Source organism: Saccopteryx leptura, chromosome 1 (assembly GCF_036850995.1).
Source record: "Saccopteryx leptura isolate mSacLep1 chromosome 1, mSacLep1_pri_phased_curated, whole genome shotgun sequence".
NCBI lineage: Eukaryota > Metazoa > Chordata > Mammalia > Chiroptera > Emballonuridae > Saccopteryx > Saccopteryx leptura.
This window is the reverse complement of record NC_089503.1, coordinates 218,834,529-218,859,027: the sequence shown is the minus strand read 5'-3', so window position 1 is coordinate 218,859,027 and position 24,499 is coordinate 218,834,529. Positions and strand designations below refer to the sequence as shown.

Genomic DNA, 24,499 nt, shown 5'->3' with positions numbered 1-24,499 from the left:
GTGTATTACGTTAACCGTTTTGCGTATGTTGAACCATCCTTGAGATTCTGGGATGAATCCCACTTGATCATGATGTATTATTTTTTTAATATGTTGTTGTATTCGGTTTGCCAGTATTTTGTTTAGAATTTTAGCATCTGTATTCATTAGAGATATTGGTCTGTAGTTTTCTTTCTTTGTGCCATCCTTGCCAGGTTTTGGTATGAGGGTTATGTTGGCCTCATAAAATGTGTTTGGAAGTATTGCTTCTTCTTCAATTTTTTGGAAGACTTTGAGTAGAATAGGAACCAAGTCTTCTTTGAATGTTTGATAGAATTCACTAGTATAACCGTCTGGGCCTGGACTTTTATTTTTGGGGAGGTTTTTAATAGTTTTTTCTATTTCCTCCCTGCTGATTGGTCTGTTTAGGCTTTCTGCTTCTTCATGACTCAGTCTAGGAAGGTTGTATTGTTCTAGGAATTTATCCATTTCTTCTAGATTGTTGTATTTGGTGGCATATAATTTTTCATAGTATTCTACAATAATTCTTTGTATATCTATGATGTCTGTGGTGATCTCTCCTCTTTCATTTTGGATTTTATTTATTTGAGTCCTGTGCCTTTTTTCCTTGGTGAGTCTTGCCAAGGGTTTGTCAATTTTGTTGATCTTTTCAAAGAACCAGCTCCTTGTTTTATTGATTTTTTCTATAGTTTTTCTGTTCTCTATTTCATTTATTTCTGCTCTGATTTTTATTATCTCCTTTCTTCGGTTGGTTTTGGGTTGTCTTTGTTCTTCTTTTTCTAGTTCCTTAAGGTGTGAAGTTAAGTGGTTTACTTCGGCTCTCTCTTGTTTGTTCATATAGGCCTGAAGTGATATGAACTTTCCTCTTATTACTGCTTTTGCTGCATCCCAGAGATTCTGATATGTCGTATTTTCATTTTCATTTGTCTGTATGTATCTTTTGATCTCTGCGCTTATTTCTTCTTTGACCCATTCATTTTTTAGAAGTATGTTGTTTAGTTTCCACATTTTTGTGGGTTTTTCCCCCTCTTTTTTGCAGTTGAATTCTAGTTTCAAGGCTTTATGATCAGAAAATATGCTTGGTACAATTTCAATTTTTCTAAATTTGCTGATATTGTCTTTGTGGCCCAACATATGGTCAATTCTTGAGAATGTTCCATGTACACTAGAGAAAAATGTATACTCTGTCGCTTTGGATGTCTGTAGATGTCTATCATATCCAGGTGTTCTAGTATTTCGTTCAAGGCCACTATATCTTTATTGATTCTCTGTTTGGATGACCGATCTAGAGCCGTCAGCGGAGTATTGAGGTCTCCAAGTATGATTGTATTTTTGTTAGTTTTTGTTTTAAGGTCAATAAGTAGCTGTCTTATATATTTTGGTGCTCCTTGGTTTGGTGCATATATATTAAGGATTGTTATGTCTTCTTGATTCAGTGTCCCCTTAATCATTATGAAGTGACCATTTTTGTCTCTGAGTACTTTTTCTGTCTTGTAGTCAGCATTATCAGATATGAGTATTGCTACACCTGCTTTTTTTTGGGTGTTGTTTGCTTGGAGTATTGTTTTCCAGCCTTTCACTTTGAATTTGTTTTTATCCTTGTTGCTTAGATGTGTTTCTTGTAGGCAGCATATGGTTGGATTTTCTTTTTTAATCCATTCTGCTACTCTGTGTCTTTTTATTGGTAAGTTTAATCCATTTACATTTAGTGTAATTATTGACACTTGTGGGTTCCCTACTGCCATTTTATAAATTGCTTTCTGTTAGTTTTGTATCTAGTTTGATTCTTCTCTTTTGTTTTTCTATTATTTGTTTTTGTTTGTTTGTGTTCCATACTTCTTTCCTCTGTTGCTACCTTTTTTAAGTCATGTGTTTTTGTGGTGGTTTTTTCTAGGGTGGTTACCATTAAGTAATGAAAAGGGTACCTACCATATTCATTGTAGTACCCTATCTTATAAGTATTTCTGCACTTCATTGTCCTTTGCTACTGTTAATCTCCATTCTCTCCCCCCTTTTTTTCCTTTGTTGTCACAGTTTAAGTTTGGTTTTATTGTGTTCTTGGTGGAGCTGTTACTTGTGGTGTTGTTTTCTTTTGTTCTTTGAATCTGGTTGGAAAACCCCCTTTAGTATTTCCTGGAGTGGGGGCTTTCTGGTTATAAATTCTCTCATCTTTTCTGTATTTGTGAATGTTTTTATGTCTCCTTCATACTTGAAGGATAGCTTTGATGGGTATAGTATTCTTGGCTGAAAGTTCCTCTCTTTCAGGGCTTTAAATATTGGGGTCCACTCTCTTCTAGCTTGTAGAGTTTCTGCTGAGAAATCTGATGATAATCTAATAGGCCTTCCTTTATATGTTGTACTCTTCTTTTCCCTGGCTGCCTTGAGAATTTTTTCTTTGTCATTGGTTTGTGTCATCTTTATTATGATGTGCCTTGGAGTGGGTTTGTTGGGGTTAAGAAAACTCGGTGTTCTGTTTGCTTCTTGAATTTGAGGCTTTAGTTCTTTCCACAGGCTTGGGAAGTTCTCGTCTATTATTTGTTTGAGTATATTCTCCATTCCATTTTCTTTCTCTTCTCCCTCTGATATACCTATTATTCTTATGTTATTCTTTCTGATGGAGTCAGATAATTCCTGTAGGGCTTTCTCGTTTTTTATTATTTTTGAGTCTCTTTCTTCTTCTCTCTGTTGTGCCTCAAGTTGTTTGTCTTCTATTTCACTAATCCTATCTTCAATCTGGGTTGTTCTGCTAGCTAAGCTTGTTACCTCGTTTTGCAGCTCGTGAATTGAGTTTTTCATTTCTGTTTGATTTGTTTTTATAGTTTCAATTTCCTTGGTAATATATTCTTTGTGTTCATTGAGTTGTTTTCTGATCTCCCTATATTGCCTTTCCGTGTTTTCTTGTATATCTCTGAGTATTTTTAAGATTTCTATTTTAAATTCTCTGTCATTTAGCTCCAAGGCTTCCAATATGTTAAGTCTTTTCTCCATAGATTTTTCCACATCTATTTGTGTTACCTCTCTTTCTTTTGTATCCATAATATTCGATTTCCTCTTTCTTATTGGCATCTGAGGGTGGTCTTGTTGATAGCACACAGGCGCACTTCCTCGCGGCTTGAATGAACGTCCCTGCGGTAGCTTCCTCCACACCCTCGTCTCTCAGATTCGAGTGATAACAGTCCTTTTGCTTTCAGTTTGCTCCGAAGATAAATTTTCCTGTTTCTAGTTGATAAATTTGTTGTGATTTTGGGGAGATCTGTCGGACGCGCTGCTCACGGCGCCATTTCCGTGACGTCACTCTCTACTGTGGTTTTAATTTGTATTTTCGAAAGCCTAATGATGTTGAACATCTTTGCATGTGCTTATTTGTCATCTATAGATCCTCTTTAGTGAAATGTCCTTGTCTTTGATAATTGGGCTTTTTTTTTGTTCTATAATTGGATTTTTTTTTTGCTGATGAATTTGGAAACTTCTTTATTTTAAGTATTTTCTTTTGTCAGATGTGGTTTGCAAATACTTTCTTTAGTCTGTAACTTGTCACTTTATTACCCTCTTACTTAATGATATCTTTTGGAGAGCAAATTAAAAAATTTTGATAAGGGCCTGACCTGTGGTGGCACAGTGGATAAAGCTTCGACCTGGAAATGCTGAGGTCGCCGGTTCGAAACCCTGGGCTTGCCTGGTCAAGGCACATATGGGAGTTGATGCTTCCAGCTCCAGCTCCTCCCCTCTGTCTCTCTCTCCTCTCTCTCTCTCTCTCTCTCCTCTCTCTCTCTCTCTCTCTCTCTCTCCTCTCTAAAAAAAAAAATGAATAAAAAAAAATTAAAAAATAATTTTGATAAGGTCCAATTAATTGGTTTTTCTTTTTATCACTTTTGATCTTGATGTCAAGTCAAAGAACTCTCTGCCTCATCATAAAGCTTGAAGGTTTTCTTCCATGTGTTTTTCTAAAAAGTTTGACGTTTTCCATTTCAGTCTGTGCTCTCTGCTGAGTTAATTTCTGTGTGAGCTGTGATACCCAGATAAAGGTGCATTTGTTCACCTATGGCAGTGATTCTCAGCCTTTCTCATCTCATGGAACACAATTAATTACTAAATTTCTGTGGCACACGAAAAATATATATTTTTGCCAATCTGACAAAAATAGGTATAATTATGATTGATTTACAAAAAAATAGTAATTATGTACCCTTTGGCTCCAAAGTGACTTTAATAAAGCAGGTGCGTATATTTTCATATAAGGATTTCTGGAACCAAGGGTTAGCCACTCAGACACAGACTTATGCAACCAATAAGATGTAACTCTCTTATATGACCTATATATTTATGATTCAAACAGGGCATTCATGAAGGGCTATTCTGTTGGTGGTGGTTAATTTTTTATTTGAAATTGCTGATCTATGGATATCGAATTGCTTTAGCACCGTTTGTTGACTTTTCCATTGAATTGATTTTAGGACTTTGTCAAAACTCAATTGGGCATGTGTGGGTCCACTTCTGTGTTCTGTTGATTTATGTGTCTGTTAATAAAATGATACAGGTTTCAGGGTTACAGTTCTATAATACATCGTCTGTATATTGTATAGTGTGTTCACCACCCCAGATCAAGTTTCCTTCAGTGACCATTTATCCCCTCATATCTTCTTCTACTTCGCCTACTTCCTAAAATTTTGTTAGGAATTTTTGCATCTGTATTCCTGAGGAATACTTGCAGATAGTATTCTTTTTTTGTACTGTATTTGGTTTTGATATCAGAGTAATGGTAGCTTTATAAAATGATTTGAGAAGTGTAAAATAGGTGTTAATTCTTTTAAAAACATTTGGTAGAATTTTGTAATGTGAAATCATGTGAATCTTGAGATAATTTTTGAGAGTTTTAGAATTATGAATTTAATTTACTTAACAGTTATGATTATTCAGATTTTTCTACTTCATATTGGGTAAGTTTGGTAGCTTGTATTGTTTTGATGGATGCTCCATTTCGTTTACATTGTCAGATTATCTCTTTAGAATTATGTCTGCAAGGTTTGTAATAATCTCTGGTTTATTCTTGATACTGGTGATTTGTCTTTTCTCCCTTGTTTCTTTGTCAATCTTGCTAAAGTTTTTTTTTTTAATTTTACTGATTTTTGTCAAAGAATTAGATTTATGTCAATGATTTTTCTCCGTTATTTTTCTGCTTTTAATTTCATTGACTCTTCTATTGTAATCTTTATTATTTCCTTTTTTCTGCTTGCTTCATATTTATTTTGCACTTCTACTAAGTGTTTAGAATGAAAGCCTAGGTTATTGATTTGCAACTTCCCTTTTTTCCCCCTAATATATGTATTTAGTACTATAAATTTCCCTCTCAGTACTGCTTTAGCTATGGCCTACAAATTTTTTTTCAATTATAGTTGACATACAATATTATATTAGTTGCAGATGTACATCCTAGTGATTGGACATTATATAACTTACTGCGTAATCATTCCTGATAAATCTCATACTCATCTGACACCATAGTTTTTAGAATATTATTGACTATATTCCCTATGCTGTACTTTATATCCCCATGACTAATCTGTAACAACCAATTTGTACATCTTAATCCCTTCACCTTTTTTCACCCATCCTCCCAATGCTTCTCCCATCTGGCAACCATAAGAATATTCTCTGTATCTACGAGTCTGTTTCTGTTCTACTATTTTATTTTGTTTTTTAGATTCATTTGTTGATAGATTATAGCATTTTATTGTTCATAATTTTGATTTTTATTTTTCTTCTTAAAGACCCTTTAACATTTTGTGTAATATTGGTTTGGTAGTGATGAATTTCTTTAGCTTTTTCTTGTCTGGGAAGCTCTTCATCTGTCCTTTGATTCTAAATGATAGCTTTGCTGGGTAAAGTAATCTTGCTTTTCATCATCACTTTGAATATTTCTTGCCAATCTCTTCTGGCCTGCAGAGTTTCTGTTGAGAAATCATTCAACATTCTTATGGGAGCTTCCTTATAGGTAACTGCTTTTCTCTTGCTGCTTTTAAGGTTCTCTTTTTGGCCTGACGAGGTGGTGGCACAGTGGATAGAGTTTTGATCTGGATGCTGAGGTCCCAGGTTCAAAACCCTGAGGTCACTGGCTTGAGTGTGGGCTCACCCAGCTTGAGCACAGGCTCATCAGCTTGAGTGTGGGGTCACCAGCTTGAGTGTGGGATCATAGACACTTGAAGCCCAAGGTTGCTGGCTTGAGCATTGGGTCACTGGCTCGGCTGGAGCCCCCTGGTTAAGGCATGCATGAATAAGTAATCAGTGAACAATTAGTGCCACAACTACAAGTTGATGGTTCTCATCTCTCTCCCTTTCTATTTGTCTCTCTCTCACACACACACAAAAAGCTTTCTCTCTTTGCCTTTAACCTTTGCACCTTAATTATGATGTGTTTTAGTGTGGGCCTTGTTGAGTTCATTGTGTTTGGGACTCTGCTTGCTGGACTTGTATGTCTGTTTCCTTCACCATCTTAGGGAAATTTTCTGTTAACATTTTTTCAAATAGGTTTTCAATTCCTCGCACTCTCTATTCTCCTTCCAGTACCTCTATTATGCAAATGTTGGTATACTTGAAGTTGGTACACTTGAAGGCTCTTTACACCATCCTCATTTTTTTTGGATTTTTTTTTTTTCTGTTCTGTTTGGGTGGTTTTTGCTTCCTTATATTCTAAATCACTGATTTGATTCTTGGCTTTATCTACTCTACCGTTGATTACCTGTAAATTTTATTTCTTTTAGTTAGTATATCCTTCATTTCTGATGGGTTATTTTTTATGGTGTCCATGTCCTTTCTTATGCTGTTGAAGTTCTCACTAAGTTCATCTTCTCTTCCCCTAAATTCATTGAGCATTCTTACTACCAGTGCTTTGAACTCTGCATTTAGTAGATTGCTTGTTTCCTTTTTGTTCTTTTTCTGGAGTTTTTTTTTCTGTTCTTCCATTTGGGAAATGTTTGTCTCCTCATTTTCTCAGCCTCCCTGTGTTTGTTTTTATGTATTGTGTAGAGCTGCTATTTCTCCCAGGCTTGGTAAGTAGCTTTATGTAGTAGGTGTTCTGTAGGATCCAGTGGCATGGCTCTCCCCAGTCACCCAAGCTGGGCACTCCAGGTGTGCCCCACCCCGTGTGGGCTGTGTGCACCCTTCTGTTGAAGGTGAGCCTTCATTGCTGTTGGCATGTCAGTGGGGGAACCCCCCATGCCAATTGGCTGCAAGGACTGGCTGTGACCTCTGTGGTGGATCAGCTTTGTAGGGGCCCTCCCCACAGAGCATGACTTATAGTTCGGCAGTGCTCTGGTGCCTGCTGAGTCTGCCACTTAAGTGTGTTGCTTGTGAAGGTAGTTGAGTGGCACTCTGACTTGGTCTGACACTGTCCACTGGATGTTCTGCTCTGGGGCCTCCTGGGAGATGCAGGCCAAGCTCAGCCACCACCTGTGTTCTGCCCAAGGCCATCTGGCATGAGTTACAAAGCCATCTGCAGATGGTTGTTACTTGTGTTGGTCTTGGAGGTACCCATGTGAGGCTAGGTTGTGAACCAAGGCCGGCTGCTGCTAGTAGTGTGCCAGGGTCTACTTAGTGAGAGGTACTGGGCATGCTGAGGCCAGAGGCTGTTTGAGATAGTTTAGGGAAGTCTGAAGACAGGCCATTCATATGGAAAAGGCTCTGGAAACATCTTGTGTGGGCCCGCAAGTTGGGTGGGGTGGGGTCTTAGGGAATCACCAGAATTAAGTGAACAGTCTGAACCAAGTTGATGGAGTCTCAGATATGGTGCCTGCCGCTGGCTTTGTAGTAAAAGGGTTCAGAAAAGGAACAATGGCCTCTGCCAGAACTTCTGTTTGAAGAAAGCTGCCCATCCAGCTCTCACCTTGATGCCAGAGTTCATTTCCTCATTGTAGGTCCCAGTGCCTCTTGAGCTGCTGCCCCAGCTCCAGAGCTCAGGAGAGAGTCCAGGTAAGTCCATGTGCAGAGCCTTTCAGAGGAACTGCCTGGGGCTCCAGTGACATCCCTGGTTACCCTCAGCCATCATCCCTGATCATTTTTACAGCCAGAAGTTGTGGGGACTTCTCTTCTGGCACGGGAACCCTGTGCTGGGGGTCTCTGTCAGGTGGTGACCCCTCGTTTCTCTGGGGTGGAATGGCAGCCAGCATTTCCCTCCAGATTTATCTTTAAGAAAATTATCACTAATAGTCTGGTGCATATTCTTCAGGTATTTCCTATAGAAATACTGCCATACATAATGCATAAATAGTGTGCATGAAAGGTATTTAAAATAGACCTTTGGCTGATGGGAAAATCCATATGAGGCAAAACCAAATGTCACTATTTTAGAAGGAGCTTCTGAGATAAAAGAATATATATAACATTTTATTGAAAATTTTAATACCCATTGAAATATTACTATTGAACATTTCAGGAAATTTTTGCACATTTTAATTTTAATTCAGAGAATGCTTTCTTGGCACTGTCAGGTATTGTAGTACATTGCTCTTGTGGTCCCTGAATGGCACATTTGGAAACCAGAATGGCCTCTCTTTTAGCTGATGTTGCTTGAGGACTAAGATATTTTGACTAACTCAGTAAAGGATTGATACAAAGTAAAGGCTGATGGTTCTGCCACAACATATTGACCTTTCTTCTCTACTAGTAACTGATTAAGAAAAGTGTGATTCTGTTTTGTTTAATGTTAGAGATGATCTTAAAAGACATGTACACTAATGAAATTATAACATTTAATTTCTTCCTATTCTGTATTTTGTTATTTATTATTTATATATAGTAAATTTCTGCCTTAAGAAGACATGTGGAATCTGAAATTTGAGTTGTGTAGAATTCAGGATTGACCATTTCTGTTTCTCAGCTTATCCGGGCACAGCACTGCCTGTTGAAAGTAGGTCAGAGTAGATGCTGTTGGTTAGTACCTGCCATAGAATGAGAGGTGGGAATGGGGGTATGTCACATGAGGTGCAGTTATAAATAAATACATTTTTCAGTTTCTGAGAAAATGCAGCTAATAGCATTAACATATACAGGGTGGGGCAAAAGTAGGTTTATAGTTGTATTAATACGATAATATAGAATGCAAGAATAAACTGTGTTTTGCACACTTAAAACTGTAAACCTACTTTTGCCACACTCTGTATTAGACACTGTATAGGTTTTAAGTTGATATCATAATGAGGCCCCGAATGACAATGGCTTAAACAAGGTAGATGTTGTATTGGTCTTTCAGGTGGAAGTTTGGGTAGTTAAATGGTCCAGGGCTACTGAGACAGTTCCATAATTATCATGGTCCATAGAAATCTTTCTGCTCTATTTTCTTCAATGTGAAAGTTACAGCATAGATTCCAAGATGGCTGCTCTAACTCTTGCATTATTTCCACATCTTATGTAAGTGGAAGCAAGAAAGTGGCAAAGGGAGGTCATGCTACCTTCCTTTGAAGAGCTATACCCAGAAGCTATACCCAGAAGTTGCACGTTTTACTATCCTGCTTGGTCAGAACTTGGTTACTTGGTTGGAAACTTGAGGCAAAGCTGGGAAGTGAGATTTTTTTTGCACGGACCCCATGTACCCAATTAGAAATTCTTTATTGTTATGAAGGAAGAAAATGTCACCTGGAAGGCATTATAGTCCATGCCACAGCATTGTAATTTTCCCCCAACTTCTCTCCATTGATAAGTTTCTAGTGATTGTAAATGTGTATATGGTCACTTTCTCTTAGGAATAGATTCATAGGGATAAATTGGATACTTGGAGATTGGCACTTTTATTTTTATTAAAAAAATTTTTTTTAAGATGGTTTTATTTTATTTATTTATTTTTTACAGAGACAGAGAGAATCAGAGAGAGGGATAGATAGGGACAGAGAGACAGAAAGGGAGAGAGATGAGAAGCATCAATCATCAGTTTTTCGTTGCTACACCTTAGTTGTTCATTGCTTGCTCTCTCATATGTGCCTTGACCATGGGCCCTCAGCAGACAGAGTGACCCCTTGCTCAAGCCAGTGACCTTGGGTCCAAGCTGGTGAGCTTTGCTCAAACCAGATGAGCACGCACTGAAGCTGTCAACCTCGGGGTCTCGAACCTGGGTCTTCTGCTTCCCAGTCCGACGCTCTATCTACTGCGCCACCGCCTGGTCAGGCGAGAGTGGCACTTTTAAAAAGTAAATACATTTTGAAGGATGCAGATAAATAAAATAAGCTTACTCTTGGTTTGTATTACAAAATGAATGGACAGGTCCAGAGCAAAAAGGCATTTGTCATAAGGCAGAAAATATTGCCTGACCAGGTGGATAGAGCACAGTGGATAGAGCATCGACCTGGGATGCGGAGGACCCAAGTTCGAAACCCTGAGGTTGCTGGCTTAAGCAAAGGCTCATCTGGCTTGAGCACAGGCTTACCAGCATGAGTGCAGGGTCGCTGGCTTGAGCCTGGGATTATAGACGTTACCCCATGGTCGCTGGCTTGAGCCCAAGGTCACTGGCTTGAGCAGTGGGTCACCAGCTTACCTGGAACACCCCGGTCAAGGCACATATGAAAAAGCAATCAATGAACAACTAAGGTGCTGCAAAAACAAAGTTGATGCTTCTCATCTCTTTTCCTTCCTGTCTGTCCATGGCCTCGTCACCTTCTCTTGCTAAAAAAAAAAAAAGGAAGAAAGATAGAGAGAGAGAAAGGGGGAAAGAAAGAAAGAAGGAAGGAAGGAAGGAAAGAAAGAGAAAGAGAGAGAGAGAGAAAGAAAGAGAAAGAAAGGAAGAAAAGAAAGAGAAAGAGAAGGAAGGAATGGGGAGAGAGAGAGAGAGAGAAGGAAAGAAAAGAAAGAAAAGAAAGAAAGAATGAGTATCTTGTTGGGAGCATAAGCTGTGATTTTTCTCTGTCCAGTTTTTCTGTTTTGCCTTATTCTTGTTACATCTTTGAGGACAAATTTAGCAAATATCCAGGGAAAACAGCTTCACTTTTGAAGTATTAGAATTTTTTATGTGTTACAGTCTTTTCAGTTTCATAAATCTTTTGAAGAGAAGATGATTTTTGGTCTATATCTGTTTCTTGGTTTTCTGAAAAGGTGACTTAGATTTAATTACTAATTTCAGCTTAACTCACTTCATTAATAGAACCATTGAAAAGAAGATAATCATCGTGCCCAGTTTAAGTTCTAATGTAAAACTTGTAAAGGTTTATTTAAATTCTTTGAATAACATGCTTTAAAATTTTTATAATGTATATTAAACTATAACCTATAGCAAGCATGCTATACCACCCTGAAGGTTGCTATAAAAATTGTTTATGAAATTCAGGGCAAGACTGAAACATGTTGAAGTAGAGAGCTTTGAAAAATGTTCTGTATAGCAAAGGTGACCAAATCATGCTAAAATGCAGAAAAAGACTATACATCAGTTTCTAGGCTACATTATTCAAAAAAAATACAACCATAAAAAAGGTAATAAGATTACATTTTCACATTTCATGGCTAGTAAAGTGCATTAGGCTGCTCAGATATTCATAACTTACTGTGACATTTGGGAAGATTACATTTTGTAGTGCAGAGCCATTACTACAGCTCAGATAATAACTAGCCAATGCCTGGACTTAGATTATGATCCCTGTCATTGGAAACAAATTTGTGTTTTGAAGGTTGATCAGTTTCAAATAACTATTAGAAAGGGTTAACATGACATACTGTAAGACCCTGTGTATCTTTCTTAGATATAATAGGCATGCATACATATAGTATATCAAATATGCCATACATTTGTATGTAGCGATTTCTGCCATCAATTTTCTCCTTGAAAGGCATATTTTATAATATTTAAAGCAATGGAGGAATATTTAAAACACCTGTGTGGATACTGCTTTCACAATGTAAGCTCAATTTAAAATATGGTGAAAAATATTTTTTTTGAAATTACTTTCAAGAATTAATTTTGTAGCTTCTTGGAAGGGTGGTTACTGATGGTAATAAACAAAGATCAAAATGAAAGATTGATGTAAGTAATATTAAGGTGAAGGTAAGTTCTCTTAAGTCAGTTGCACTAGCTTTTGACCTGTTTAGATCTGTGTGGAGGATGTGCCAAAGTGTGCATGCTGAAACCTCCCTTTGCCTTTCCCCAGTTATCTTTAAGTGGCAATCACTAATTTCTTGTATGTCATTCTTAGGTGTATGTCTAAATGTATATGCTTTATGCTTAAATAGTAGCCTGCCATTCACACTTCTCCACTTTGATTTTCTCACTTAATATATTTTAGAGATTTTTTTAAAAAATATAAATAAATTTTTATTTTAATGGGGTGACATCAATAAATCAGGGTACATATATTCAAAGAAAACATTTCCAGGTTATCTTGTCATTTAGTTCTGTTGCATACCCATTCCCCAAAGAGAGATCGTCCTCCGTCACCCTCTATCCAGTTTTCTTTGTACCCCTCCCCTCCCCCTCCCCCCTCCTTCCTTCCCTCCCCCCACCCCCTGTAACCACTACACTCCTGTCCATGCCTCTTAGTCTCGCTTCTATGTCCCACCAACGTATGGAATCCTGCAGTTCTTGTTTTTTTCTGATTCGCTTATTTCACTCTGCATAATGTTATCAAGATTCCACCATTCTGCTGTAAGTGATCCGATGTCATCATTTCTTCTAGCTGAATAGTATACCATGGTGTATATGTGCCCCATCTTCTTTATCCAGTCTTCTATTTTTTTTGCAGTGATTAAAAGCCTTTAAGCAAACTCTTGGCCAATACAGCAAGAATCCATAAAAGAGTAGTGTCCTTAACATGTTCACCAAGTCCAAGTTGGCCCCATCACCATGCCAAATCCCTAAAAAATGCAACCCGACCACAGTTCGGTCTGTTAGGAGCTGTCACAGGGAGCAGGAGTCCAGGAAAAGTCCACATCCAGGAAAAGTCCGCATGGCACTGGAATTGTTGTCACCATTCTATACTTTGCAGCTCATGTCCAAGTCCCATTGACCGCTGCTTCTAGCTGGTAATGATTCAGGTAGACTGGAAAAGCCATTTGCAGCATGCGTGGATATGGAGCTTCTGTTCTTCTCTGCCTGGAGAGATGAGACCAGGTTGCTTTTCCCTGGAGCTCTGCGACTGTGGCATGGTAAAGAGAACCTTGGGATACACTAAGCTGGGTGGCAAAGGTAGATTCATAGTTGGCAAAAGGGGGAAAGAGAGCTCTAAATTGGGAGTAGGTCCCAACCTGAAATATGAGTGCGGCATTGAGGTAGGAGGGATAAAGGAAACACTATATATTAAGCAAAGCAGCAGAAAATAGGACTATCAACACCCACAACAGAGATCTTTGAGGGAAGAATAAAAAACCTGACTATTCAGGCAAAACATAGTTAAGTGGCCCTTGTGCAAATGAGATCAGTTTACCTGCTTCTTGGAAGAAATACCCTAGGCTCGTCCACAGTGTCGTAGATGGGGCCAACGGCCCTGGGCACCTTCAGCCTTCAGTGGCAAACCCCAGCTTTCTGGGCAAGGTTAGGTCACAGGTGGCTGGAGCAGGGCTGGAAGAGACTGAACCCTGCCTTAGAGGAGCAAGGGGGAAACCTACCTTCCAGTGTCCCTGTTTCCTCACAGCAGAGGCGTGTAAGCCTGGCAGGCTTTAGCTCAATGACCTTCCTTTCCACTATTGAAGCAGGACCCAGATGGCATCCTATGGGACCCCTTTGGGGCGTTGGAGCCTTTAAGGGCGTAACCTAAAAGCTGGTAGTTCCCCTGATCTCTATTGGGCTTTTTCTGCCTCTAGGTATCTTAAAAGCCATGCTCAGAAGATCTCGCTGAGGGGTTTGAGGATCCCCATCCGCCTATATAAATCTTTTCCATATATCTGGAGCTATTTGGAAAAAGACAAAACAGTGTTATTAGCTGGATCTAATAAAGAAGGGAGTAGTTTGCAGGTGAAAAAGATTTGGTGTCTCCTGTTCATCAGCATTCAAAAGAAATGTAAATTTTTTTTTTAAGTAAAAAGCATGATATAGTAGACCGTAGGAGTTCCAGGATATGACTACCCCCTTTTAAATTTTTTTTTAATTGACCTTAAAATGTTTGCTGAGTACACTTTAATAATACCTTAACTTTAAAGATTGTAAGCATGACAAAATACAGTAAATGCTTTTGCTCCATGTGCAGGAGCATTTTCAGTTTAGCCAGTTTAGGAAATCCAATAATAGAACAATGCATACAGACCATGAGCTATAACATGCTTAGCAGCCTCTCCTGTTCTGACAGAGGTTACTATAGGTCCGGAATATGTATCCACTGTAATGTGGACATACGACTGTTTGCCAAATGAAGGTATATGAGTAACATCCATCTGCTAAAGTTGTCCTGGTAGGGGTCCTTGAGGGTTAACTCCAAATGAAGGGGCAGTATAGGACCCCTTGGACAGGATTTCCCTATCTGCCGTGCTGCTTCCCGAGAAAGTTGAAACTGTTTACACCAGGCTGAAGTGTTCTGGTGATGAATAGTATGAGACTGACTTGCTCGGTCTGTCATGGTTGCTCCATATAATTTTCTTTTGGGTAGCTTGATCAACAAGGGCATTCCTAGGCCCTGGCCAGTTGGCTCAGTGGTAAGCATTGGCCTGGTGTGCAGGATTCCTGGGTTCGATTCCTGGCCAGAGCACACAGGAGAAGCGCCCATCTACTTCTCCACCCCTCCCCCTCTCCTTCCTCTCTGTCTCTCTCTTCCCCTCCGGCAGCCAAGGCTCCACCGGAGCAAAGCCACCTAGAGATCTTTTTATGTCAGATGGAGCTGCCTCATTCTTTTTGATGGCTGTGTCATATTCCATTATAAGTAGTTACACACAACTTTACTAACCATCACCTTATAATGTTTTCTTTGGGGTTTGTTTTTTCTATTTTCTACTCAAAAAATGCTCAAATGATACTTTTATATCTAACATCATTACCTAAATGTTCTACAGGTACATCTTTTGAGATTGATTGACATTGTTAACTGCATCGGTAGTTTCATTATCAAATATAAATACTTTTCTAATTTATAATACTTTTTCAGTAGAAGCTCTGTTTTTTCCATATATAAATCATATCATTTGAAAATAATTGTAATTTTAATTTCTTCACTCAGATATGTATACATATTGCTACATTCTGACAAATGTGACCTATGTCTCTCTAGAATAATATCAAATGATAGTGAAAATATATAACCTAGTCTTGTTTCTAACTTTTATGAGAATCATCTCAATATTCCTATTTGAGCATGATGCTGGCCTTTCAGCTATGATTGATGTATTTTATTATTAAAGAAAGTCTTTCTATTAATAAATGTAGGAAGAATTATAGAAATATAAAATCACTATTTAACAATGCCATAGTCATAACAAGTTGCAGGTAAGATTCATCAATGGATTTTTCCCCCTCATTGATTTGAGAAAGAGAGAGAGGAAATGGGAGAGAGGGGAAAAGTGGGGAAGAGAGAGTGAGGGGGGATCATCAACTTGTTTAACTTAGTTGTGCCCTGACAGAGGATTGAACCCGTGACCTTAGTTCACCAGGAAGATGCTTTATCTACTGTGCCTCCTGGCCAGGGCCAGTTTTGTGTATGTGTGTGTGCACATGTTACTTTTTTTTCTTCTTTTTCTTTTCATCTATTTACATTTTAAGCTTAACTTCTTTAGCTGTAAGAACTCCCAGTTTCTTATTCTTTGCTTTCTTAATCTTTTCCTTGATGGCAGCCATATCAATTTTAGTTTTGGTAGCAGCTTCCTTAGGTTTCATAACTGGTTTTTCTTTAGTTGGAATAAAAGCTTTGTTTCCTCTTGTCTTTTACTGAGAGCTGCAGCTTGTTTAGCCGTTATTGCTTCCATTTTCTGGCTTCTTTTGACTTGCATTCAGACAGTATTCACCACTAGCCAATTCTTTATCTATCTGACTTTCTGGCTATGATGGTGAGAATGATATTTATTCTTTATTAACAGTTTGGTTTTTTTCCTATGGTTCCTTGCATTTTGCAGCTTGCTGAATCTTTGAAATTAATTTAGAACAAGAAACGACAGGTTGACTGGTGGTGGCTCAGTGGATAGAGTGTTTAACTGGGATCCTGTGGTCAACACTGTCCAGCATTCGAAACTCCTTGCCAGCTTGAGTGTGGGCTCATCTGGCTTGAGCACAGCCTCATCAGCTTAAGTGCGGGGTCACCAGCTTGAGCATGGGATCATTGAGATGATCCCATAATCACTGGCTTGAAGCCTAAGGTCGCTGGCTTGAGCAAGGGGGCACTGGCTCAGTTGGAGTCCCTCAGTCAAGGCACATGTGAGAAGAAATCGGTGAACAATTAAGGTGCTGCAACTATGAGTTGATGCTTCTCATCTCTCTCCCTTCCTGTCTGTCTGTCTGTCTGTCTGTCTCTCTCATACACACACAGAGACTTTTATAGAGTTCTTATGTAGGTTACAGAATTTTGGGGTGGACTAGGGCAGTGATTTTCAACCTTTTTTGAGCCGTGGCACATTTTTTACATTTACAAAATCCTGGGCACACCACCTACCAAAATGACACTCTTAACACAGTACATATTATACATATAGTTAATAATATAGTTTCTAAATGTATTTATACTCACACCTGACCATGTCTCACGGCACACTAGTGTGCTGCGGCACACTGGTTGAAAAACACTGGACTAGGGAATCAAGCCTGTTTACTTCATAGCTAGGACCATATCGCTAGGAGAATTGGCACCATAACACCAAGGGACTCTTAGCAGAAATCCAGCTGTCACCTCCTTATGCTGCTTGTTACCGATGATGCAAGAATTGATAACGAAAATCACTGCCAGGGCTTTCCTGGAAGAACCAAACGCCTTTATCCTTCTGCTTGCCAGGAATTCTTATCTCCCTGCATGCAGATCTACCTTATGTTGTTCATTTTTCTGGTTTTTCTTTCTCATGCTGGTAGTATATATCTTTGGCAGAACCTGGGACACATATTGATCCCTGGCTGCAAGGAGGTTTAATTGATTTCCTAATTCTGAACCTTCCTTGCTTTGCTGGAGTAAACTCTATTTGGTTATGTCTATTATTCTTTCATGAGCTATTGGGTTTTATTGATTTTGTTTTGTAAAATTTACTTTCTCCTAATTCTTGCCCACCTTTTAGGCTTAGGAATGTATAATGAAAAAACAAGAAGTGTTCAGAAGAACAGGGGTGTAGGTGGTCTTTTAAAAATTGAATTTAAAAAGATAGTTTTGTGAAAGTAATTGGGAAAGCATTTTAATTATTTTAAACATTTGGGATTTGTTAAATTTCAGTTTGTGGAAGGATTTTGTGGGTGAGATGGCAAGGTTGGGAATAGGTCAGTAGAGCTTTCCGTGGATGGATTTCCGGATAGGCATATCAATGAAATAAATTGCCTTGATTTCTGAATTTGGGTGTGTGACTGATTATGTTTAAGTTGTCCTGATTATTGACAGGTGAAAAACAGCACTGGTATAGTAAACCAGGAATTTGACAAATACAAACTCCAAGCTTTATATTCATTCTAAGCAGTTTGAATGAATTTTTTTTTAAACTTTCTTTTTTTTTTTAACTTTCTTTTTTTTTTAAAGATTTATTTATTTATTTTAGAGAAGGGGGAGAGAGGGAGGGGAGGAGCAGGAAGCTTCAACTCCCATATGTGCCTTGACTGGGCAAGCCCAGGGTTTCGAACCGGCGACCTCAGTGTTCCAGGTCGACGCTTTATCCACTGCGCCACCACAAGTCAGGCCTTTTTTTTTTTTTTTTTTTTTTTTTTTAATTTAAGCCTGTCTTCACTTTTTTTTTTTTAAATATTTGAGTACAATCAGGCTTTCTTTAATTTTTTTTACTTATTTTTATTCATTTTTTTAGAGAGGAGAGGGAGAGACAGAGAGAGGAGAGACAGAGAGAGAGAAGGGGGGGAGGAACTGGAAGTTTGCAATTTTTTACTTTTACTCTGAGCTCATACCTTATATAATAGGTAACAAAAGACTTTTCAGTTGCTGTGAGTAGTTCTCAAACTTTATAATTCATAAATGAAATATTGAATTAGAAGCATTTATAGAGTTATGTTAGATCTTTATTCATATTAGGGCAGTAGGGAGTGATTTATTTACCTAAGACATCCCATATTTGTTTTTGTTGAAAATTATTCTTGCTTTTATATTCTAAGGCTTATTTGACTCTGTATTATCTTTAACTTGAAGATTTCTTTGAGATATTTTGAGCTTTTATTTATTTGTTTATTTTGAGAGAGAGAGATAGACACAGGAAGGGAGAGAGATGAGAAGTGTCAACTCATAGTTGTGTCAGTGTAGGTTAGGGTTAGTCAACCCTTTTATACCTACCGCCCACTTTTGTATCTCTGTTAGTAGTAAAATTTTCTAATGGCCCATCGGTTCCACAGTAATGGTGATTTATAAAGTAGGGAAGTAACTTTACTTTATAAAATTTATAAAGCAGAGTAACAGCAAGTTAAAGCATATAATAATAATTACTTACCAAGTACTTTATGTCGGATTTTCGCTAAGGTTGGCAGAAAAAATCTTTATAAAACAACTTACTATAGTTAAATCTATCTTTTTATTTATACTTTGGTTGCTCTGCTACCGCCCACCATGAAAGCTGGAATGCCCACTAGTGGGCGGTAGGGACTAGGTTGACTACCACTGATGTAGTTGTTCATTGATTGCTTCTCATATGTGCCTTGACCGGCAAGGGGCTGCTCCAGCCAAGGCAGCGATCTTGGGCTCAAGCCAGTGACCTTGAGCTTCAAGTCAGTGACCATGGGATCATGTCGACTATCTCAAGCCGGTGACCCTGCACTCAAGGTGTTGAGCCCGTGCTTAAGCTGGTGACCTCGGGGTTTCCAACCTGGGTTCCCAGCATCCCAGGCCGACACTTTATCCATTGCGACACCACCAGTCAGGCACTTTTTTTTTTTAAACATCCTTTTAATGTAAGTGGTAGAGAAGTATGTATACAGATAGTGATTGCTAATTTAAAGTTTAGGAACATGCTCTGGTTAATTGAATAAAGAAGTACTAATGCTTATTACTTTTTTTTTCCTTTTGGAAGCTGGTAGGAGGGCAGTTTGATTTGGAAATGAATTTCATTATACAAGAAGGTGAGAGTATCATCTGCATGGTGGACCTACTAGAAAAATGTGACATTACTTGCCAAGCGGAAGTTTGGAGCATGTTTACAGCCATTCTGAAGAAAAGCATACGAAATCTTCAAATCTGCACTGAAGTAGGCCTTGTTGAAAAAGTGCTGGGGAAAATTGAAAAAGTCAACAATATGATAGCAGGTATGACTTTTTCTATAGTACAGTGGATGTGAAGAAATAAAGTTTGATTCTTAAATACTGTATTTTTTTATTTTGTAATATTTATTAAAGAAATATTTGAGTCTTGGCTGGATAGCTCGGTTGGTTAGAGCATCTTGCCCAAGCGCAGAGGTTGCCTGTTTGATCCCAAGTCAGGGCACATACAGGAGCAGATTGTTGTCCCCCTTCCCTCTTCCCCTCTCTCTAAAATCAATAAAATATTAAAAAGAGAAATATTTGAGAAAAATCTGACGTGTACCTAGAACTTTAGTGTCTGAACTCTTTAAGTAAGCATGGTATGTTTTAATCTTTCAAGAAATATAAGTAGCTTAATTATATTATTGTTTTCTTTGTTTCCAGATCTTTTAGTTGACATGTTGGGAGTGCTGGCTAGCTATAATTTGACAGTTCGAGAACTAAAGCTGTTCTTCAGTAAACTCCAAGGAGATAAAGGACAATGGGTAAGAAAAGAACTAAATACTGAAAAGTATACAGAGGGGTCACAGTTCCAGTTGAGGGGAAGAGCTGTATAGACCTAAAATAGTATTTAGATCTTGTTCTTACACTTTTATAATAAGCAGTGTGGTTCATTGAAAATTTCTTGATCACTTGAGAAGCGAAGCTTTCCACTTGACATTTAGGTAAGACATTGCCGAATTCTTTTAAACTGTTAGTATAATACCTGAGAGCAGCTGCCAGATAAGATGAAGGGAAGTCAGTGATTTCACTTGTAGTTTGACATGTTTTTGAACTGTTAAACTTTTAAAAAAGGGGACTGGATTACACTTTATCATATTTGCTTGTAAATTGATTAAAATGATAATGTGTATCTGATTGTCCTTTGCTTTTCTTTGTAAATGTAAATGAGTTTTCTCATTTTAGCTGTTGTTTAACGAATTAGAGGAGATTGTGGGTCAGAGAGGCATTAATCAAATTCAGTGTAATAACTTATAGTACATATTATATAGTAGAGGTATATTGATATTGTAGAATGAAATATGATAGGCAGATTTGATCCAGTTTTAGACGTCAGGGAAGACTACCCTGAGGAAGTGACCGTTAAGATGAGCTCTAAAGAGTGGGTAAGATTTGTTTAGTTACAGGGAAGGGAGTAGGGCTAGTGAGAATTTTAACACAAGGAGTAGCTTGTGCTCAGGCCCTGTTATGGGAAGGAGACAGAGAAGGCATTGTGGATGGAGTGCAGAGGGAAGGGGAGATTGAGTTGCAAAATGAGGCTAAGGAGGTAGGCTAATCTTGTAGGCCATATGAAGGGTTTTGGTCTTTATTTTAAAGGCAATAGGAAGCTACAGGAAAGAGAATAATATAAAGGTGAAAATGTAGTGGTTGAAAGTATGGACTCTGGAGTCAGACTGATTTCTGATCCCATCCTTGTCACTACCTGTGTAACCTTGGACACGTTCTTCTGCCTCAGATTCCTTCTTTAAAATGGGCTAATAATATTTCCTGGTATGGTTATGAGGTTATAATATTTTATTTTTGAAGAGCCCTTAATGGTAGAAAACAATAAGCATTTATTTGTGAAATGAAAAGTGTTTGAAAGAGGGATGACTGGTGGATTGAATTACTTTGTAATTTTATTTATTTTTTTTACAGAGACAGAGTCAGAGAGGGAAGGATAGATAGGGACAAATGGAGAGAGATGAGAAGCATCACTTTAGTTGTTCATTAATTGTTTTCTCATATGTGCCTTGACCATGGGGTTACAGTAGACCGAGTAACTCCTTGCTCAAGCCAGCGACCTTGGGTCCAAGCTGGTGAGCTTTTGCTCAAACCAGATGAGCCCGCGCTCAAGCTGGTGACCTTAGGGTCTCGAACTTGGGTCCTCCACATCCAGTCCGACACTCTATCCACTGCACCACCGCCTGGTCAGGCATTTTGTAATTTTAAAAGATCATTTTTGCTGCAGTATGGAGAAGAGTTTCAAGTGTCCAATGATATCGGCTCATATTTACCAAACACTGCATACATCTTACAGTATTTCAAAAAGATGGCAGAGAGTATGTTGCTTAATTCTTTAAGATAGTTGAAAATAACCTTTCTCTGGTTATTTTATGCTTTTTAGCTTATGGTATTATTATTTGGTTGCTCTTGGGTATATAAAAGTGTGACCAAATGCAAAATAGGATGTGTTTTCTGTGGTGAATAATGTAGTTAATGAATGGTTGGTTATTTTCATAGCCTCCACACGCTGGGAAGTTGCTGTCTGTATTAAAGCATGTGCCTCAGAAGTATGGTCCGGATGCCTTTTTCAACTTCCCAGGAAAGAGTGCGGCAGTAAGTAAATCTCAGTGAGAAAATCACTTGGAGTTCTCTTGCTTCCTCAAAGTACAACCCTATAAACACCCTTGACAGGTTCTGTATTAGGTAGGAACTTCTTGGCAATACCTTAATCCTCACAGCAACTGTACATTTTATTTTTACTAACAGTTTTAGAGGTGAGGGAGGAGAGGCTTGAGGAACTCAGGAAAGCTGCCAGTTCACACCCTAGGGCAGCAATGGGATAAGATCCCGGCTCTTTTTAACATAGTCGTGGTGTCTTTCCAGATATCTGTGTGTAACACTTCCACTTTCATCTTTCTGAACATCTTTATTTAGCATTACATTTCTCTATTCCTGTCCTTCACACTTTGTGTACTGAAGGAGAGTAATTCTTTGAAACTTTCTAGCTCAAGTTTTCTTGACTTGTGAGTTTCCATCTTATATCAGTCTCAGCATTCTTATAAGCTATTGGTCAGTTTATAAATAGGATAATTATGTATGCTAATAACATTTGTAAGGTTTCAAAATATTATAAGAGTATATTATATAATGTATATGTTATTTATTTCTTTTAGTTTGAAGTTCTTTTTTTTTACCTCCTCATTGTTATATTGGTTTGCCTGTTACAAGCAAACCTTTTTTTTTAAGCTAGTTTAGCCTGTTATTTTTCTGAGCTTTTATTCATTTTTCACTTTGTTTTTCATAATATCTTAACTTGTTTATTAGACTCTTTGCAGCTAGGTAATACCCGTAGAAAGAAAAGAGTGTGGTAAAAGTGTAATATTTTCATGTTTTACACACAATACACAGCTTTCTTTGGAAAGTTTTATTGCTCCTATTTTTCCTTTGTATTTCCTTAATAAGCTTTCTTTTTTTAAATTAAAAAAAATTTTTTTTGTACTTTTCCAAAGTTAGAAGCAGGGAGGCAGTCAGACTGACTGCCGCATACACCTGACCAGGATCCACCCAGCATGCCCACCAGGGGGCGATGCTCTGCCCATCTGGGGCGTTGCTCTACTGTGGCCGGAGCCATTCTAGTGCCTGAGGTGGAGGCCATGAAGCCATCCTCAGCACCCGGGCCAACTTTGTTCTAATGGAGCCTTGGCTATGGGAGGGGAAGAGGGAGAGAGAAGGGAGAGAGGGAAGGGTGGAGAAGCAGATAGGAGCTTCTCCTGTGTGCCCTGGCTGGGAATCGAACCCAGGACTTCCACATGCTGGGCCAATGCTCTACCACTGAGCCAACCCACCAGGGCCCTTAATAAGCATTTTTGATTTGAGGATTTCCAGAATGATAAGACTCTATTGGCATTGAGCTTATCATTTATCTTAAACATAAAAATAGTCTTCACTTGAGATTAACCTTTTTTTAATGCATGTTATAATTTTATTATAGTTCTCTGAGATTGTAATGTGTCCATTCCACTTGCTTGTATATTGAAAGTAGAGCTTCTGAGCTAAAAAGTTTTTGGAATTTACAGAGAGATATTTTAAATATATTCAGTGACTCATTTCTTTCCTTAAACATACCTTTTAAAGGGAATTAAAGTACTTGTGGAGGAATTATTTTCACGGAACTTCCACATCTCTCATTTGTGTGGTGAGAGAGAACATACACATTCTGAATATGTATTCTTTTATTATTTTCTTCTTAGTACAACATTCATTTTATATTTTTTCAGTAATTTCTTTCTTCTTTTTTTTAAACTTTTTTGATTTTAAAAAGAGAGACAGAAGCATTGTCTTGTTCCTGTATGTGCCCCGACAGGGATTTGAACTGGTAACCTTTGAGTATCAGGATAGTACTCTAACCAAATAAGCTACCTGGGGGCCAGGGCCAGTGCAACATTGATTTTAAATTAGCCTCTTGAAGTCTCAATAGTGTTATTACATAAAATTGGCTCTATGTTTTCATGTTTTATGAACTATTTTATACATGTAAAAGAATATGTGTGTATATGATTTACATATATAATTATATATGTTGTGTATATGATAAATTCAAAAGCTTATGTAATCTTATATTTTTTTAAACAGTTTTATTGAACTATAGTTGACTTACCATACAATTCACTCATTTAAAGTATACAGTTGAATGGTTTAGTGCAGGGGTCCCCAAACTATGGCCCGCGGGCCACAAGCTGCCCTCTGAGGCCATTTATCCGGCCCCCACCGCACTTCTCGAAGGGGCACCTCTTTCATTGGTGGTCAGTGAGAGAAGCATAGTTCCCATTGAAATACTGGTCAGTTGTTGATTTAAATTTACTTGTTCTTTATTTAAATATTGTATTTGTTCCCATTTTGTTTTTTTACTTTAAAATAAGATATGTGCAGTGTGCATAGGGATTTATTCATAGTTTTTTTTTTATAGTCTGGCCCTCCAACGGTCTGAGGGACAGTGAACTGGCCCCCTGTGTAAAAAGTTTGGGGACCCCTGGTTTAGTGTGTTCACAGAGATTTGTAATCATCCTTACAATCAATTTTAGAACGTTTTCATTTCCTCCCAAAGAAAACCAATATTCATCAACAGTCATTGCCCATTTCCCCTCAAACCCAGAGATGTAGGCACTCACTACTCTACTTTCTGTCTCTGGATTTCTCTGTTTGGACAGTTCATACAGATGGAATCCTAGATCTTTGTGATTAGGTTTTTCTACGTAGCATACTGTTTTCAGGGTCTGTTATGTTGTAGCGTGCAGCAATGCTTCATTCCTTTGGTTCACTAATAATCTAATGTAAGAGTATACCACATTTTGTTTACTTACTCATTAATTAGTGGATATTTGAGTTGGTTTCACTTTTCTGGAAATGTTGCAGTGGGTTTTTGTGTACAAGGTTTTCTGTGGACATATGTTTTCATTTCTCTTGTGTGTTTACCTCGGAGTGGAATTGCTG

General features: G+C 38.1%; 1 protein-coding gene across 6 annotated transcripts in view; it reads left to right on the top strand.

Annotated features, from left to right (window-relative positions):
• Positions 1-24,499, top strand: part of LRBA (LPS responsive beige-like anchor protein) — a 629,646-nt gene that overhangs the window by 58,339 nt on the left and 546,808 nt on the right. For all 6 annotated transcript variants that reach the window (XM_066386366.1, XM_066386375.1, XM_066386349.1 and 3 more), the window contains exons 3-5: positions 19,078-19,309; positions 19,688-19,788; positions 21,527-21,622. In XM_066386366.1, coding sequence (XP_066242463.1) covers positions 19,078-19,309; positions 19,688-19,788; positions 21,527-21,622 — 429 coding nt within the window. The remainder of the gene's footprint in view (positions 1-19,077; positions 19,310-19,687; positions 19,789-21,526; positions 21,623-24,499) is intronic.